Raw genomic sequence first — 18,561 nt, forward strand, 5'->3', positions numbered from 1 at the left:
TACGCGTCGCCGCAGGTCGCGATCAAATGTGCCGATCGTGCGTTGAGAAAAAAAAAATGACTTATTGAACAAATTCGTTCGATGCATTCGGTGCGTTTCAGAAAGCGTTTCGGTGGAACTGACAAAATTTTACGTTCGCTCTACAGGTCGCGATCAAATGTGTCGATCGTGCCTCGGAAAGAAAAAAAAAAACATTAGCTCATTGAGAAAATTCGTTTGATGCATTCGGTGCGTTTCAGAAAACGTTTCGGTAGAACTGACCAAATTTCACGTCCGCTCCACAGGTCGCGATCAAATGTGCCGATCGTGCGTTGGAAGATAAAAATATTGGCTCATTGAACAAATTTGTTTGATGCATTTGGTCCGTTTCAGAAAACGTTTCGGTAGAACTGACCAAATCTTACGTTCGCTCCACAAGTCGCGATCAAATGCGCTGATCGTGCCTCGGAAAGAAAGAAAAAAAAAACATTGGCTCATTGAGAAAATTCGTTTTATGCATTTGGTGCGTTTCAGAAAACGTTTCGGTGGAACTGACCAAATTTTACGTTCGCTCCACAGGTCGCGATCAAATGTGCCGATCGTGCGTCGGAAAGAAAAAATGGCTTATTGAACAAATTCGTTCGATGCATTCGGTGCGTTTCCGAAAACGTTTCGGTAGAACTAACCAAATTTTACGTTCGCTTGACCGAGCCCGTTTGCTTCGGTCGACCGAAGTGTATCAATTAAATCGTTTCGTTAATTCTTGGAAAGTATTTCAGCCGATGAAGCAAATTCTTTGGTTGGCTATACCTGGGTACCTCATTTTGGCGTGATCTATGGTTGATATCAAAAGTTATTAACCGAAGAATTTTTTTTTTAATATCGATTAAATGTCTGATTGTTCATGTAATCATTTGGTTGGTATGGCAACCAATTTTATTTATTCAACCGAATGGCTTCTCTACGTGGGCGCAGGAAAATCAGTCGCGTGAGAAGAGGCCTTGATTTTTCGAAATCAGTCGAGCGTGGGCCGGCAATTTATCGGGATCATTACGCATAATTCCACGTCGATTTTCCTGCGTCATTGCGCATCCGGGAAGGCCGCCCTCCTATTCAAGGATTATTTATTACATCGTCCTTGTTGCTATTCACCTAAGCGATCCCCGTGTAAAGTAATTCCCTTCTGAGATAAATAAGTAATTATGAACATCTTCATGAAATTTCCTTATCACTCCTAGTGATTACCATCCATTGACCATACCCTTAGGTGCATATCATGTTACATAAAAAAATTCACCTGAAACTTTAATGCCATCTTTTCTGACAAACGAGGATGTACGTAAAAAATACGGTTCTTTACAATGTATCGCAAACAATGTTCTATATGAATTGTGTCAATTGGTACCTAAGAGTACGGTTGATAACACAAGTATCGTAAATAATGTTCTATATCAATTGTATCAATTGGTACCTAAGAGTACGGTTGATAACACAAGTAAACTGTATTTAAATGTCCTTTTAGTTTATTCTTGTATCCGTTTGAAAAGTGGGTAGACTCAACACCATTGATTGATATGAAGCCCCTTAATTATAAATTTTTTTCCCTAGTTTGGATTACGGGTCGTGTCAACATACAAGGGAGCTTCTCTTTCCCATGCTCGTAAGCCGAAACTTCCGGCAGGCTTGGGTCCTGATTTAAGATTATGGCTTGCAGGCGATAATAGGAAATCTTAGGTTAGGACGGGTGTCCAGCACGTGGGGCACGCGATAGTTGATTTTTTTTTAGGACGAGGTCGTGATAACACCGGGGACGTACTTGAAGAAAGAAGTACGGAACGTTAAATATGCTCCGATAAGGAGGAGACCCTGGCAATGAGACCGCAAACCGATAAAAAGTAAATGAAAAAAATGGGGGACCTTTGACTCTCCACCTTGACGACCTCAACAATTCACGCTCTTATATATAATTAATATAAAAAAAACGTGTAACCTATTCATAAACATTCCTTCATACAATCATATCGATAGAATAAGCCCAGAGGTCCTCGAGTCAATTTTTTCTTATCCCCATCTTTCATAATTTAATTATCATTTTTTTTTCATTCCATTTTCTTTAAGGCGACGTGAAAGTGGCACCTGAGGGATCGGAAATTAATAATTTTCTCCTAACTGGGTGTACCGAGTTATTTCAAACTTTACAACGTGAATGTGAAGGCTGTATAGATGGTCCCGAGAAATTTCATTTTTTTTTTAATAACTAATTTAAAAAAATATCTTTAAATAATTTCATTCGCGGACGCTTAGCGAACTCGTATCTTTGTTTTGCATTCATTCGACGGGAACTCGACACGGAGAGTCTTGGTGGGCGAGATTACACGATCTTATTATTCAAACCCGGTTGGCAGGGGATATTGACACAATGATATTGACAGAATGATATTGACTCGGCAACGTTGACAGGTCGCCTTGCGTGCAGACGTCTTCGGCTTACGTCCTGAGTTTACATACGGCGGTTTTGCCGTATCGAATGATTTAACGCAGAAGTGCCGGAAAAACGCAAACGATCAATCCGTTAAACGAATTAATGAACCGGAAACGGCCGACAAGGACTCGCTTTATCCTCATTCGCGACTCGTTGTTAAGCTCCATGATTGGCCAAGGCCTTCCTCGAAGCGTTTTCAATCTCTAATCTGCCGTTTAACGGCGGCTACGCCCACCTCTGCATCCACCGAAGCGCAGTCTGTGATGAATGACGAGTCACGAGCGATTTTCGTCACTCCCACTTCTCGTATATACCTCGGTCGTTAAACGGAGTTCATTGTCAAACAATTAACGAAAATTCGCCTCGTCGTTGAGAAGAGAAGTCGCTTCGGATGGGAAAAAAGTGTTTCTGGGAAACATCTCGATGAGGGAGATTAGATTAACGGCGTTTCCAATGTGTAATGTGCCGTTTAACGGTGTCTCCAATCTGTAATCTACCATTTAACGGCGTCTTCAATCTGTAAGCTATCTTTTAACGGCGTTTCCAATTTGTAATCCGCCGTTTAACGGCGCTTTCGATCTTTAATCCACCGTTTAACGGCGTTTCCAATCTGCGATCTGCCGTTTAACGGCGGCTATGCTACCTTCTGCATCCACCGAAGCGCACTATGTCCTGAATGACGATTTTAACGAGCGATTCTCGTCACTCCCACTTTTCGTATACCTCCGTCGTTAAACGGAGTTCATTGTTAGGCAGTTAACGAAAATTCGCCTCGTCGTTGAGAAGAGAAAAGTCGCTTCGGATAGAAAACGAGCGTCTCGGGGAAACATCTCGATGAGGGAGATTAGATTAACGGCGCTTTCAATCTGTAATGCGCCGTTTAACGGCGTTTCCAATCTGTGATCTGCCGTTTAACGGCGGCTATGCTCACTTCTGCGTCCACCGAAGCACACTATGTCCTGAATGACGATTTTAACGAGCGATTCTCATCACTCCCACTTTTCATATACCTCAGCCGTTAAACGAAGTTCATTGTCAAACAATTAACGAAAATTCGCCTGGTCGTTAAGAAGAGAAAAGTCGCTTCGGATAGAAAACGAGCGTCTCAGGGAAACATCTCGATGAGGGGGATTAGATTAACGTCGAGCCGGCCATTTCCCGTTTCCGTTTCCGACCTAGGGGGTGGTTTTCGTTTAGCGAGCTTTTTAATAACCGCCACCCGGATGCCCTGACCGATTTGGGGACGCTACGACGCGGCTTTTACGATCCCTCGAGGAGCCATAGACTTTTAATACGCTCTACGGGAGAGGGGAAGGAGGACCTCTCTTTAGCGGCGCAAACTCCGCCGTTATGCGGCGCACTTACTTACGCAAGGATTGGTTTAACAGTCATGCCTCCTATGAGGATCACGGGATCGTTACCGACGACCGCTCCCTTACTTTGTCGCTTTTTGTGCCCCGATGCCCGAAACGGAGCCCTTTCCCGGCCCTATCTCGCTTTAAGGGCGCCGTTTAACGGCCGGAGAATTTATGCAGTTAGCGTCAACTCGGCCTCTCTTTCCCTTACAATCCGTCGAAGAACTCACTGTAAAACGCTTCAGCCTGGCTAAGAACGATCCTTCATCGATCTCTTTTGAAGGGAAATGGTTTTTGGCCTCGTTACGATTATTTCATGACCGGTCTTCGTGATCTACCACTAACGATATTCGTTAAGAAACAAAATGCTGCCGGTAATGAATGAACCTTAAATTGCACGATAAATCGTAGCGATTTCTAATCTGTATAGTTATGTCGAGTCGAAATTTAATCACGCGTCAGATAAGTCCGTACGGATCGATTTGTAGGTACATATTTATCGTAGCGATTTATCGTTACGGATATAACCACCTTAAGGGTCCGCCATTGACTCCGTGCACCTTAATAATTAATAACGATTGCACTAGCAAAATATTTATATACTTTACGGTCAAGAATATATGCGATTCATATTTTAGTTATCACGAGGTCATCATTTTTACATATACAGAGATGGGGTTTGAATGAAGCAATAATCTTGTTAATATATCATTAGTCTAACGTAATTGTCACCAGGTATAAATAACCTCGTATTTTAACGCGAAAGAAAGAGTTTCGTTTCAATATTGCGCGTAATTGTTGAATGGTCTCGTTTTTGTTTTAACGAATCGACGAACGTGATCAAACATCGATTCAACCGTTCCACCGATTCCCGAAATTAATATAAACGATGTCCGAACGTCGACTATTATTCGGGGAGGACCGAAGGAGGACTCTCACCCTCTCTCTCTCTCCTGCAATTATCGGTCGCTGAATATGAGGAACGCGTTTGTTTGATTTAACGCGAAAGGGCGTCGAGCCGTTGGGGTGGGTGGGTGGGTGGGTGGTACAGGGGGGCTTTTGTGTCGCGTCAAAACCGGGAGGTGTGTCCCCGGAATTTCGGAATTTCGAAATTTCACGGCTGGCCGCGGTCGAACGTCATCTGGAAAAAGAGACTGCCTCGGGAAACTCCCCGAGTGTGTAACGACGTTAAACGGCATTAACGGCGCGTTAAAAAAAGAACAATAACAAAGAAGGAGAAAAAAAAAAGTTGGCAGCGAAACTACTTATCCCTTTGTTCCACTTCAAACGCCGCTAATTACTATAATAATAATAATAGGGAAGCGTTTCGTATAAACGTTACACCTAGGACGCCGGATTCGGATCGCCATAACGATATACCAACGGCGAACGTCGTCCTTGATAACTGTCGTAACGACAGAAGAAAGCATCTCCGGATGCACTTATCTCTAATCTCAATGGCTTATTAAGAGTGCCCCCGCGTTAATTCGGGGTCCGTTAACAGAATTAAGTTACAATACCCATTACGAGGTCTCGTCTCCTCTCCTTTCTTCTCCTAGTATAATTCTGTTCCTTATACTCCAAGCGACGAGGCGTCACCTTCCAAGGTAACCCCGGTGTACATCCTCTCTTAGGGGTCCTTGGGGGGCCTTGCCCCCGACCCCCCCAGGGAGGGTCGCGAGGAGGTGGGGATCCACGTAATTACACGTATACGACTTGAATAACTACCCGCACAATATACTTGGGGGGGGCGGTACGTCTCCCCCGCGTACAGAGGAAATCCATACAGGGCCGCGTGCATACGCCCCACCCCCCCCCCCCCCCCNCTCACTTGCCGCGGTGGCTTTAATTAAAATTACGTAGGTTCGCGCCTGTAACGGCGTCGCCTCTTTATTTAGGATTTTTATGAGCTTTTCATTACGCGGACACGTACCAGAGGGTGGGGCCGAGGGGCGGGGGGCCATCTCTGAAAGGCAGACATGGCCAGCGCGCGCGACCCCCCGCGAAGACCGCGGCGGGGGGAGGCACCCCATTCGCGGGTCGCGAGTGAAAGAGCACCCCTCCCCCCAGGGTGAAAGAGGAAACGGGGGCCAAAAGGAAGGGGAGAAATTTCACGGCGAGAAACGAATTGTCCTCCGAGAGGGCGAAATAATGCGCGGTAATAAGATCCCCCCCCCCCAGAAGGTGGAGGAAGAGGGGGCACGAGAGGTGACCCGTGTTTCGCGACGGCGAGGATCAGGTTTTTAAGGACTGTTGTGTTAATTGTAAAATTTAACTCTTGTCGTGATTATTTATCGCGGTTGCCCTTTTTATTGTATGGTTATTATGATAATTAAGATGATTAGGATATGTCGTCGTGGAAGGTGCGGTAAGAGGTGGCAGGATAATTAGGGACACGGGTGTAAGGATTCGTGATATCGAGGATCAGATTTTTCGGGGCTGTAGAGTTTGGCTCTTATTGCTATCTTTATCGTGGTTATCATTTTTATCAAGCGATGATGATTTTTAAGGTGTCGTCACGGGAGGTTTTATCAGAATCTTTGAGAGGTGGATTTCGCTACGTGGACTGTTTTATTAACGAGCACCGACTCGTAATTGTCATTCTCATTGCGCTTATCAGTCCTGTAATGATTTCCAAGCCACGTACCTGTATATCGGCCTTCCTTTACTCTTATACGATTTTTCAGGGAAAACTTAATGAAACTTCTTACTCTCTCGTGCCGCTCTTTCGTAACCGAGGGATGTGTTTATTAATTAAACATTTCACGAAGGTCTTAATTTTGCAGAGATATGCGTAAATTCTGAATTTCTAAGCAAACAGTTACTTAGTGTCGGAAGATTAATATCGTTCACTTTTACAATTGGTATATCAGTTTTTTTTAATTTTCTTTTTAATTTGAAAAGATTGGAGGCGCAAGACGTGTCCCTGTGGGAGGTCCGATAAGAGTTTAATGGACGAGTATAATGATGCAGGGGGGGACTAATTTATTAATGAACACCTTGACTCGTATCCTGACTTTTATTGCGGTTATCATTCTTATCGAGCGATCGAGCCTTAAGATGCCCCGTGGGAGGCGCGATAAGAGTTTGATGGGCCGCAAATGGAGGGAAAAAAGGGGCAAGTTGATTTTAAGAGGATCGATCGATCTTCCTTATCTCCTGAAGTAGTCCTTGCCTGTTCGACAGGACTCCTGAAGGGCTCCGTCGCGGCCGAACGGCCCCGGACGCTCCGCCGGCTGCGGAACGTCTGCACGCCGAACTCCTGCGGAATGGGCACCGGGGCGGACCCCGGGGGTGAGCGGCTCGACGACGGCGAGGCCTCCTTCCGGATGGCCGACCGGGACCGGGAGAGGGACGAGAAGACCCTCGGGATAATGAGTCCCTTCGACGAGCAGGAGGAGTGGGCCAAGATCTCCGAGATCATGGCCTCCTTCGGGACAGGACTCGTCCGCGAGTCGGTCTTCGTCACCGAGCTCGAGAGGGAGTTCCAGACCCGACTGGGTAAGAGGGGATGATAATAAGGAAATAATGCGAATAATTGGATTCAAGAAAAAAAAAAAATGAGATTCGTCAGGCTTTTGGGTATTTCTTTTGAATTTTGCTGTTTAATTTAGGGGTAGAAACGTTATAGGGTTGATAGGATTTCGAGGGGATGTTTGACGGGGAAAGGAGGAAGATTAATATAGGAATAATGCGAATAATTCGGTCCAAGAAAAAAAAAAAAAACGGGAGATTTGTCAGATTTTGGGTATTTATTTGAAGTTTGCTTTTTTAGGGGTAGAGAAGTTATAGGGTTGAAGGGGAATTTCCACTGTGGATGTCGTCGATTTCGAGGGGATGTTTGAGACGTGACGGGGAAAGGGGGAAGATTAATATAGGAATAATGCGAATAATTCGGTCCAAGGAAAAAAAAAAAGGGAGATTCGTCAGTTTTTGGGTCTTTATGTGAAGTTTGCTTTTTTAGGGGTAGAGAAGTTATAGGGTTGAAGGGGAATTTACACTGTGGATGTCGTCGATTTCGAGGGGGAGCTCCAAACGCGACTAAGCAAGAGGGTAAAGATGAACCAAAGAATACCACAAAAGTTAGATCCAAAAAAAGACAGGGTAGTTTATCCGGTAATTTTTTGTTCTTTTTTTTTTTTGGTTCCTCTTTTAATCTCGGGAAAATAATACAACCTCAATGGAGACTATTTTGTGGAATGCTTCAGGACTGAGCTCGGATTCCGGAAGCAGTCCGGTCGTCTCCACCACCGTGGGACAGTGGCTGTCCGGGATGAACTTGTCCGACTACGAGTCGCTCTTCGTCAATTACGGATACGACGACCTGGACTTCATCGTAAGTGGGAATTCCCACCTGCTCTTGTAACATACTTGGCGCGAAACTCTACCGAGCTAAGTAGGGTCGTGCTCAATTTTGTCATGGTTCCGATTTTTCTATCCGCAGAACGGGGTGATCGACGAGTCCGACCTGAAGGACATGGGCATCGGCAGCGAGCAGGAGCGAGCTTCCGTCCTGGAGGCCGCGTCTACCCTGAAGAGGCGCGTCGACAGGAGGACCGGCACCCTGGGCCAGTCGGTCGACGAGTGGCTTAAGAGCATCCGCCTGGAGAACTACGTGGAGACGTTCAGGAAGCACCTCTACACGGACATGGAGAGGGTCCGCAGGGTGTGGGAGGTGGAGTTGGCGGCGGTGCTCGAGATCCAGAAGCCGGCCCACCGGAAGCGGATCCTGGCCTCGGTGAGCGGGCCCAATCCGCGGGCCCCCGGCCGCAACCCGGGGGGCCCCAACCTCGAGGACCTCAACAAGGACCTCAACGCCCTGGTGAGTCCTTCTAGGCCGACGGTGATTACCCTGTATCCATTATACATGAGTTTGCCGAGGCGACCCTCCTCCTGGGGGAGGTCCCGGTCGCCTCTCCCGACCAAATCAGTCCTAATCAAATCACTCGGAAACACCCGAAGCCGTTCGCCTCCTCGCCTCCTGGAGGCGCCCTGAGGACACCGCGGACTCTGCGGACGAAATAAAGGAACGCGAAGTAACCCCCGGCTAGTTCCTCTGGGCTAATCGACGGTCCTTTTCTTATCACGCTAAAGCGGTCTCTCTTTTTTTTCTTATCATGCTAAAGCGGTCTTTTTCTTTTTCTTATCACGCTAAAGCGGTCTCTTTTTTTTTCTTATCACGCTAAAGCGGTCTCTCTTTTTTTTTTTCTTATCACGCTAAAGCGGTCTCTCTTTTTTTTTTTCTTATCACGCTAAAGCGGTCTCTCTTTTTTTTCTTATCACGCCAAAGCGGTCCTTTGAACCCGGACCCTTGAAATTCTATTCTTTTACATTTGTTTATGAAATTTCCTTAAATTTTGAATAACAAAAATTTCATCTCACGGATGTCAGGCCCTCCCTTAAGCTTCCTCCCTTACGCGATGCGGAGCGCGGAATTGGCTGCCTCGTAGAAATTCGGCGTGCTCTCCGCGCGTTTGAAAACGCGGAATTGGCTGCCTCGAAGAAGTTCCGCGTGCTTTCCGCGCGTTCGAAAACGCGGAATTAGGGCCTCCGTGTCGAATTCGCGAAGTTTCCCAAAATTCTGTACGCCCAGCTCGGAGTAGAATTTCGAAAACGAGAGACCCCCTCTGCGCTTTCGTCCCACCTCTCAGCCCATTTCTTTTGAAATCCGGGGAAAGTAATCATCCCCGAGGACCCGCGACCCGATCTTATCCCCCGGAACCCCTTCAGCAGCGCCATTAATCGCGACACCCCCTAATCGCTCTCGAGTTACGCGGAATTCGGGGGGTGGAATAAGTCCCCCCCGTGACCCCCCCACTCGACTTGTCCCGGATTTTAATCGCGGATTTCCTCCCCCCCCCAGTCTCTCCCATTTCTCCGCACCCCCTCGATGGAGACGTCTCCGTTAAGGGTTGGCATCCTCGAGCACGCTCCAGCGCGCGCCGCGCGACAACGGGAGCTTCCCGGAGACAATGTGTCGCGATCGGGGGGTGGCGGCGCCTCCTAAGGGTCGCATCTCCCCCATCGCCCCCACCCCCTTGGGGGGGCGCGATCATCCCGAGGGTTTTTCATCCGATATCGCGCGCCGGGCCGCGTTATAATGTAAATATCGCGGCTAATTGGAGGCCCCCCGACATTGTGCCGGGGGTGGCACTCGGGGGTGGCTTTCACCGCTGCTCGAGCGTCACCCCCCTCCAGGGGGAGCTTTCTGTTCCCGCCACCTCATCCGCGCGCCACTTCTCGCCTTTTATCGCCGGATCCCCGTTAATTAGCTTATCGAGCTCGCCTAATGTGCCCATCGGGGGGTGGCGTGGCAAATTGCACCCTTTCTTTTTTTACCCCCCTTTCATTCGGGTTCCTTCTTCCCCCCCCCCTTTTTTTTTTCTTTTTTCGCTATTCCGCGATAACGAGCCGATCGATCACCCTTCCGCGAGACTATGGGGTTCCTGGCCCCCTTCGGGGATATTTCTGTTTCGTCAGATGTTTCGAAGGGGAACCTTGGAAAATGGCGAGATTTTCCGGCTTTGACGTTGGAGTACGTTTTCTTTTTTTTTTCTTTTTTTTCCTGGTCGATTGTGTGGATTGGTACGGGGTGCAGATTGTGCAGAATGGGGAGGTGCGATTGTCAGAAACATTACCAATTGCCCTGGTGCCCCATGAATTTGTCGGGTAACATGTTTACATTTACCTGTAAATGCGTTCCATGTTCTCGTTTCGTCACGTTTCGTCATATGGTGTCATAATTTGTCACCTAATAAAAAAAAAAATGCATACATAGCCGCCTTTTAATTTTTTTTTGCATCGTCCGGACATTCTGCGTTAATACATGCAAGAAGGCTGTATCTCTTTTTTTTTCTTTTCTTTTCTTTTCTCTTTGGTTCCTACTTATTTTACTGATCTTTCGTATTTTTCCTCCTTTCGCGTCTGGTTCCCTCTCCAGAAGACCAACATCCAGCAGCTAAAGGAGGAGATCCGGGAGAAACTGCCGGAAGGCGCCCAGGGGAACGGGGTCCCCATAACTGGGACCAACGTCGGGACCCTCAGACACCGTAAAAACAGGCCCGCCCCCCAACCCCCCCAGAGGCCCAGCTCCCATAATGGTGCCATCTCCTCGACAGAGCAACTCGAGATCAGGGCACCTTCCGAACTTCTTTTCGGCGTGCCCTCCACCCTGAAGACACAGTGGAGGCACCAGCCGAAGGCTCTAGTCATTGGCTGCGTCACTTATGTCGCCAACGTAAGCGGAAACTTTCCTATAAGTTTCTGGGAATTATTCTCTTATTTTTCCGCACCCGGAGAAGAATCTAATTCGTCGAGAGGAATAATCGGAATATTTTCCTTACCAAGAGACTCTGGAAAATTAACGAAACGATTCACCGAAACACTTTGGTCGATTCGTGCAAACAGTTTCAATTTTAATTTTTTTTTCAATTTTTGTTTAAACATTTGCATACAAGTTTAATTCTATGAAAGATTTACTGTGAATTTAGGGTAAAAATGTGAAGTGTAGCGTATTTTTATTTTTTTTTAAATTTTTTCGGAAGGGAAACAGGAATTCAGAGGGTGGCGGAATTTCTCGTTCATAGTGGATAGATGAGAATAATTAATATAAGGGAAATGTCATCCCCCTTTTGATTTCCGCGTGTTGCAGTACCTCGGCTCCACCGTGGTGAAGGAACTCCGAGGAACCGAGTCGACGAAGAAGTCCATTCAGAAGCTGAAGAAGACTTGCCGCGACCCCAGGGTCACGCCCGACATCACCCTGGCCATCTCCTTCCGCGGAGTCCGCTTCTTGAACACCCTGACGAATGTGAGGACCAGAGTCTGAGGAATTACAGTCCGACTTTATCCGATTTAATCTTACTTCTTACTCCTTCTTATCTATTCCGACTTTATTCCCATTTATTTCATTCGTTTCACCGAGGCGCTCTTTCTCCTTCTCTCGTTTCTCCTTTTGCTCTTCATCTCGCTGAGACAGGAAAATTAATCCTGGAACCGAGCAAGAAGGGCTTTAATCTGACTTTATCTTATTTATTCCTGTTCCTTCTTATTTATTATCTGACCTTATTTTTATTTCCTTCGTTTTACCGAGGTACTCGTAATTTTCCTTAGACACGACCCTCATTTTATCCTGTGACATTTCATTTTTATATGGCAAAGAAATTAATTGGGGGGTGTTTTATTTTTTTTTTCTAATTTTTTTCTGGTGAGTGGACAGTATGGTACATGTAATGATGATTTTTTTGGCGTGACTTTTGTTGATAGGAACCGATCTGCGAGCATGAAATTCGGAATATTCATTGCGCCTGCCAGGACGCGGACGACCTCACGCACTTTGCGTATATCACGAAGGACCACGCGAGCCGTACGCACTTTTGCCACGTCTTTTGCGTGCCTACAATGGTGAGTGATGATTTCAATTTCTCACTTTCATATCCCCTTAACGAGGGCAAAGCAAATCAGAGCTAAAGGGAGGAAGAAACGGACTGGCATGAAATAGGATCGCGCCATGAAGGAGGGGACCTTTTTTCAGGACCAAGCCACGGAGGTGATCCTGACGCTGGGCCAGGCGTTCGAGGTGGCTTATCAAATGGCCCTGCGTGATAAGCTGGGCGGCCAGACGATCCGGTCCCAATCCGCGAATCAGCTGACGAGCCTGACGGGGATCCCGAACACGGTCCCCGGGTCCAACAGGAACGCCGGGACCCCGGATTTCATGCCCGACCTCAACCACGACTCGGACCTGATCCTGCAGTCCGGGAACTCCTTGACCAACCCCAAGCCCAAGCCCAGGTCCAAGTCGAACCCCAGCTCCAACCTCCACGCAGGTCCAAACGTCGCCGGCAACCCCAGTGCCAACTCCAACTCCAACTCCAACTCCAACTCCGACTGCCACTCGGGCCCCAACCAGGTTAGCATCAACTCGAACCCCAACGCGAAGCCCCAGGTCACCCATGGGAGGTCCCATTCCGTAAACGACATCAAAGTCAACGGGAACCAGCTCAAGCTGGCCCCAACACCGGTCGACGACATCGGGATCGCGGTTAAGGACATGAAGGACCTCAAACCAGGGTTCCGGGCGCCGATCGTCCTCTCCGAGGAGTTGTAATTCCATCGGATAGCAGGCTTTGCATCCGAGGTGACCCCCAGCCAGGTGGGAACCTGCTGGGAGGTGGTCCAGAGGTGGCGGAGCCAGGTCGCCACGTCTTCAGCAACCGGGAGGCTTCAGGGATCATGAGATTCATTGCTGGAGGGAGGCCTTCTCCACGCACATGGTCTCTTCGGCAAAGATAAACGAAGTTGGCTACAAACGTGAGGTTCCTAGACCTTGAGGAATTAGGTGGAGGTACCTTGAAGATGCATTTTGGTTGTCATTAATGTGAGCGCCCTACACCTTGGATGAAGGTGGGCGCGGAGTACCTCCAAGGTGGAAGTTTGGCCAAATTTTTGCGACGACTGTGCAGCGACCCTGAAACGTGGTGAAGACCACCTTGACCTTCCTCCACCTTGGTCTCGGTCGGTACCGACCTTTGACTATCGTCGAGGTAAGTGGCAGCGATACCTACGAGATCGTCGCTCGGCAACGTTTTCACTTTTGTACCTCTCCCCTAGAGGGGAAAGAGCCCAGGGCGCTCGACACCTGTCGGGTCGAGCGCAATACCGATCGAGATACCGCTTTTTCACTGGAAATTAAATCACTTTTTTGAGAATCCTCAACAGAGCCACCTTCAGCCTGCACCTGACCAGCCAAACGTCGAGGCTGGAGGTGGTTTCGCGCTTTGGCGAGACCTTAATCTGAAATATCCCGGTTCAAGGTCAGCCGTGCCGCCTCTCGCGTTTTCGACCTCTGGCCGGCTATCACGAGTAGATATTAGCGAGTAGATTGCAGAGGCGGGATCGGCGATCTAGGCACTACCTTTCACGACCAATCCGATTGATAAGGTCGCTCGCTCCTCGATACGAGATCGAAAATTCCCCGGAAATCGCCGAAGAAGATGCGAAAAAATGGTAAAAAAAAATCGGAAAAAATCACAGAAAATCCCGAGCAATATCTCGGGATTTCGCGTCTAGGAGTCTTCGACGTAAGTTATGAGAAAGGCACTTTTTGTGATCGATACCATCGATATCGGTACTCGATACACCTGCCCTCGGGGCCGATCAGCCGTCGATATATCGAACGCTCGCGACATTCCCCTGCCAGTCGACAAACGCACCTGCTCAATCTCGCTTTAAGCCGGTTTTACAGCCGCATCCGACCTCCGACAAGTGTGTTCGCGGTTTTTTGTAAACTTTGTAAAACCCTAGGGAAATCCCCCCAAGACGGCGGGCGGCATTTTTCGAGGGGCGCGTCCGTATCGCGCAGAGACACCCTTCGCTGATTAATTCTCCAAGACTGATACGAGTCGTTTGTCGATATAATAATTAGGTGGGAGCGGTAATTAAATAAGGGAGACTTATCGTTAAAGGGCTGTCGAACCCCGGGGACAGGTGCGATTTACCCTTCACTCACCTGGGGGAGTGCCGCCCTTCTTTCGGGGAGGGTCTCGGAGGTTCTTATCAATCTCACACGAGATTATAGATTTGAATTTAGTCCTTCCTGGAGAGTCGACGTTTTACTTTGAGGGAAATTGTCAGGAAGGAAGGGAAAAAAAAAAATAAAAAGAAAAAAGATCAAGGGGGAATGCGGAAAATTTGGAACCCGACGATGACCTCCGAGGGAGAGGGGCCTCCCCTGGAGAACGGTCGAAATATATTATCGATAAGCTTTAGATATTTAATTAAGCATCGATCCGAGGACTCGGAGGGGTCCTCATAACCAGGGGTGTCGGAGCTGACACTCGGATACCAAAGTACCGCGCTTTTAAGGAGCTACGCTTTTAAGGCGATGTCTAAGCCGTTCAATATGTGCACCAAGGCGGCAATGTGCGAACCTCGCCCCCAGAAATGTGCAACTTTTCGAGGGTTTGCTACTTTGTGAGGCTCCAGAGGGATACTCTGTTTCTTAAGGGGGTTCAATCTTGTGAGACCCCAAGAAAATTCAGAATAACTTTCATCGAGGGAGTGCAATGTTGCGCCCCCTCCCCCTCGAAAAAAATTACACCGTGGATTTTTTATGGGATTATCGTTTTGTAGCACTTTAGAAGAGCAAACAGTTGAAGTTCTATCGTGGAACTGGAAGTTTTGCGAGTTTTGCGATAAGAATTTTCCGATGAGTATATATGAGTTTAAAAAAAAAAAAGAAGAAAAACACGGTGGGATTTATAGAGGGGCTGCGAAATGTTTAGATTCGGCAGATGTATCTTAGGAGGATAATTTCGCATGATTGTTCCATAAAACTGGAGTCTTACGAGGCCCTGAAATTCGGACCCACCTGGGGGTGCACTTTGGCCGTCGGCGTCGCGACGTCTATTTTTCAGCGAACGGTCCTAAGGAGGGGACTGTCGCGTCGCCAGTCGGCGTGGTGATATTATAATCGAGCGTAATTACGACTTATAATTACCGAGTCTAGCGTAATCGTGGACTCGACTAAGACTTAGAACGCGGTCAACCAAAGAGCTAGGCTGTCCCCTAATTTAACCCTTTGGCTACTAAGAGCGCCTAAAGGCGCCCGACGTTTGGTCCAATATTGCCTGCACGGTCAGAGGAATTTCGCCCGTATGTCGAAATGGCTCCGTGTTCAAAGGGTTAAGGGGGTCGAATAATCGTCGAGGCACCTGTCAGGTCGGTCGCGCGGTTCCTGGGGATGGAAAGAGAAAAAAAGTCCCCAGGGAAAGATGTCTCCCCTAGATCGAGAGAATGAAAGAAAAAAAGATAAAAAGGAAATAGAACGAGAATTCGATGAGGACGAAGAAGGGCGAAAGATTCGGACGACTCCTCGACGGGATCGACGAATCCCAGAGGGATCGAAAAAAGGGGGTGATTTTGGGGATTGTGACTTTTCTTTTTCGTTTTTTTTTTGCTCGAGAAAAGGGAGGGGGAGGAATCGACGCGGGACCGCGACAAGGGAGGGCCTTCGGAAACTGCCAAATTTAGGGAGGAACGACGCTCGTTCGCGGGCCCACTTTTTATCGTTATTCATATTTGCGAGGAGACGTTTCCTGTTTTTTTATTTTTTTTCCGCGCACGTCGATTGTATCGATAGGTAGTACTCGGTAGGGCGGTACCTTTGATGAAGCTCCTCGACCGGCCAAAGGACTATCAAGGGTCCTTTTTAAGGACCTTGAGGTCGAGCCTAGATATTCTGCATCGCACAAATCTCCGAAAGACGCGGTCTAATTAGTGGAAGGTCCACCGTGGATGACGCGGAAAAATTCCTGAATTTTAATTCCTCTAATCAAGGAATTATCTGATTTTTCACACTATCAAGGGAACTTCTATTTAACTCAGGATTCTTCAATTATTTATCTAAAAAAAATCTATCCTTTTGTGTTGAATTACTTTCTGGATCTTAAATCTTGAATTCAGGAATTTTTTACTTTTTTTCATTACCAAGGATTTCCCTCAGGAACTTTCAATTATTTAACTTAAAGATCCATTGTTTTGTGTTGAATGATTTTTGCGAATTACAATTTTTTTTCTTTTTAATCCATGAATTTTGTAATTTTCCGTCTTAACGATGGAACATATGTCGAAATGGCTCCGTGTTCAAAGGGTTAAATAAAGATTTATAAACTTTTAATTCATATTTCACGTCTCGGGACTATGCTAGTTTAGTCGCATTTCCTCGTTTTTCTAACATTTCTATCATTCATATCGTCCATGTGACATAATCGCGCACCACGGTGGACGTTTCCGTGGAAAGCCGAGAAAGAAAAAGAAACGGAGAGAAAGAGAGAAAGCCGGGCAAATCGCGCGCAAAGCCAGGAGAAATTCCGGACCAAACGACCGCACGAATAATAAGGCTTACCAGAAAGACTTACGTTAATTAATCCAGCGATCGTAGCCGGGAACAATGACGGCGAATTGTCATTCGGGTCGCTCGTCGATACCAATCCTGAATACCTTATGTGATTAGCGGTCGAGCATTAATATTAACAATAGGATGAGCGTAGGCTAGCATCGGTAGGCACTGTATTTAAAGGGTTAACTAATTAGTTAATTTATTAAAACGGCCACCAGGAATCAGTTCGAGACCGAGGGGGGAATCGACCCCCCAACACCAAAGAGCCGATCGATCGATCGATCGGTCATCGACGATCTGCAATGAGGAAACGATTCCGATCGTTCCGCACAATTTTTTCTATGTGTTTTTACAGTATCCGGACTTTTAATGTCTCTATGTATATCTTCGTCGCACTCGCGATAACGATAAACCCTTTCCAATAATCAATGGTCGATATTAATCGTTCTTTGTCGCGCCGCGTTATCACCGTTCTCTTCCATTATCGCGCGTTTTGGTGTTCGATCTCTGCTCGTCAATTATTTCGCGATACTCGATCGGGTCGGCCATTTTGTCGCGTTATCGAGGACTACACGTTTCCCCCTTTTTCACCAATTTTTTTTACTCGTGATGTTTCTTCTTTTTTTTTCATTTTATCGATGTCTACATTTTCTCGTGTACATTTCTTTAATCTAATTGTTCTACACATTTTGGGTCACGTTCTAATTCTTACGACTATCATTGAGAAATTTTTTTTACTCGTGATGTTTCTTCTTCTTTTTTTTTTTTTTCATTTTATCGATGTCCGCACTTTCTCGTGTACACCTCTTTGAGCTAATTGTTCTATACATTTTGGGTCACGTTCTAATTCTTACCAGTATCATTGATAAACGTCTGTTCATAATCTCTGATGACGATCCAGAGAGTCGAAAGTGAATTTCTTCCGAGGGGGGGAAGGAAGGGTGCGAAGAAATGGAGGAAATTTGGGGGAAAAAAAGGAATATTTATCGCTTGATAAGAACTGATTCCGGAGACTCGAAAAGGGATTTTTTTGTTTCTCAAGATCAAGATAGGAAAAGGGAATGAGATAAAGGATGCAAATCCGAGGTTGCAGTTGGGGCGTGGGAGGGAGGGGTGCGAAGAAATGAAGGAAATTTTGGAGAAAAAAGGAATATTTATCGCTTGATAAGAACTGATTCCGGAGACTCGAAAAGGGATTTTTTTGTTTCTCAAGATCAAGATAGGAAAAGGGAATGAGATAAAGGATGCAAATCCGAGGTCGCAGTTGGGGCGTGGGAGGGAGGGGTGCGAAGAAATGGAGGAAATTTGGGAGGGAAAAAAATAAGAAAAGGAATATTTATCGCTTCATGAGAACTGATTCCGGGGCCGTCGCCCTATACAGGCACTGTATATTTCGAAGCTGCATTATTTTGAATAAACGCGCTAACACGGGGAGAATCGCGCGTGTAGGGTCGACTCCCTCGGCAGCTATTGTGGCAGCTCCGGGACGGGGTGTGAAATCGCGTAATCCGTTGAGTTTAGGTAGCGGTGTGATATTATACATACATCTCTATACATACGTATATATATATATATATATATTTAAATATAAATACATAAATGCATGGACGCGCGCTCGGATTAAGGAGCGCTCACCCGCGCTCGGTTTAAGGAGCGTTCACCCGCGCTCGGTACGCACCCCGTCCGCTTCTCTAAACGCAGCAATATTTGCGGGCATTTACTTATCAACTCGCAAAACGATACACGTGGCGCTCCCGAAGAAGATGGTAATTTAAAGAAGAAAACGGCGAGAATATGTAAGACGGCGGAAATGTGTAACGAATGGGGATGAAATCTGGAACTCG

The 18,561-nt window shown here is 46.9% G+C and overlaps 1 protein-coding gene across 3 annotated transcripts in view; it reads left to right on the forward strand.

Annotated features, from left to right (window-relative positions):
• Positions 1-17,797, forward strand: part of LOC105699429 (ankyrin repeat and sterile alpha motif domain-containing protein 1B) — a 54,763-nt gene extending 36,966 nt beyond the window's left edge. For 2 of the 3 annotated variants that reach the window (XM_012424407.2, XM_012424410.2), the window contains 7 exons: positions 7,003-7,317; positions 8,025-8,152; positions 8,261-8,638; positions 10,757-11,053; positions 11,468-11,626; positions 12,082-12,219; positions 12,350-17,797. In XM_012424407.2, coding sequence (XP_012279830.1) covers positions 7,003-7,317; positions 8,025-8,152; positions 8,261-8,638; positions 10,757-11,053; positions 11,468-11,626; positions 12,082-12,219; positions 12,350-12,925 — 1,991 coding nt within the window. In that variant the 3' untranslated portion in view covers positions 12,926-17,797. The remainder of the gene's footprint in view (positions 1-7,002; positions 7,318-8,024; positions 8,153-8,260; positions 8,639-10,756; positions 11,054-11,467; positions 11,627-12,081; positions 12,220-12,349) is intronic. The other variant, XM_012424408.2, reaches the window with a different exon arrangement.
• The last annotated feature ends 764 nt before the right edge of the window (positions 17,798-18,561 follow it).

The sequence above is a fragment of the Orussus abietinus genome, unplaced genomic scaffold, assembly GCF_000612105.2.
Source record: "Orussus abietinus isolate OABI.00-Male unplaced genomic scaffold, Oabi_2.0 scaffold8, whole genome shotgun sequence".
NCBI classification, from domain to species: Eukaryota; Metazoa; Arthropoda; class Insecta; order Hymenoptera; family Orussidae; genus Orussus; species Orussus abietinus.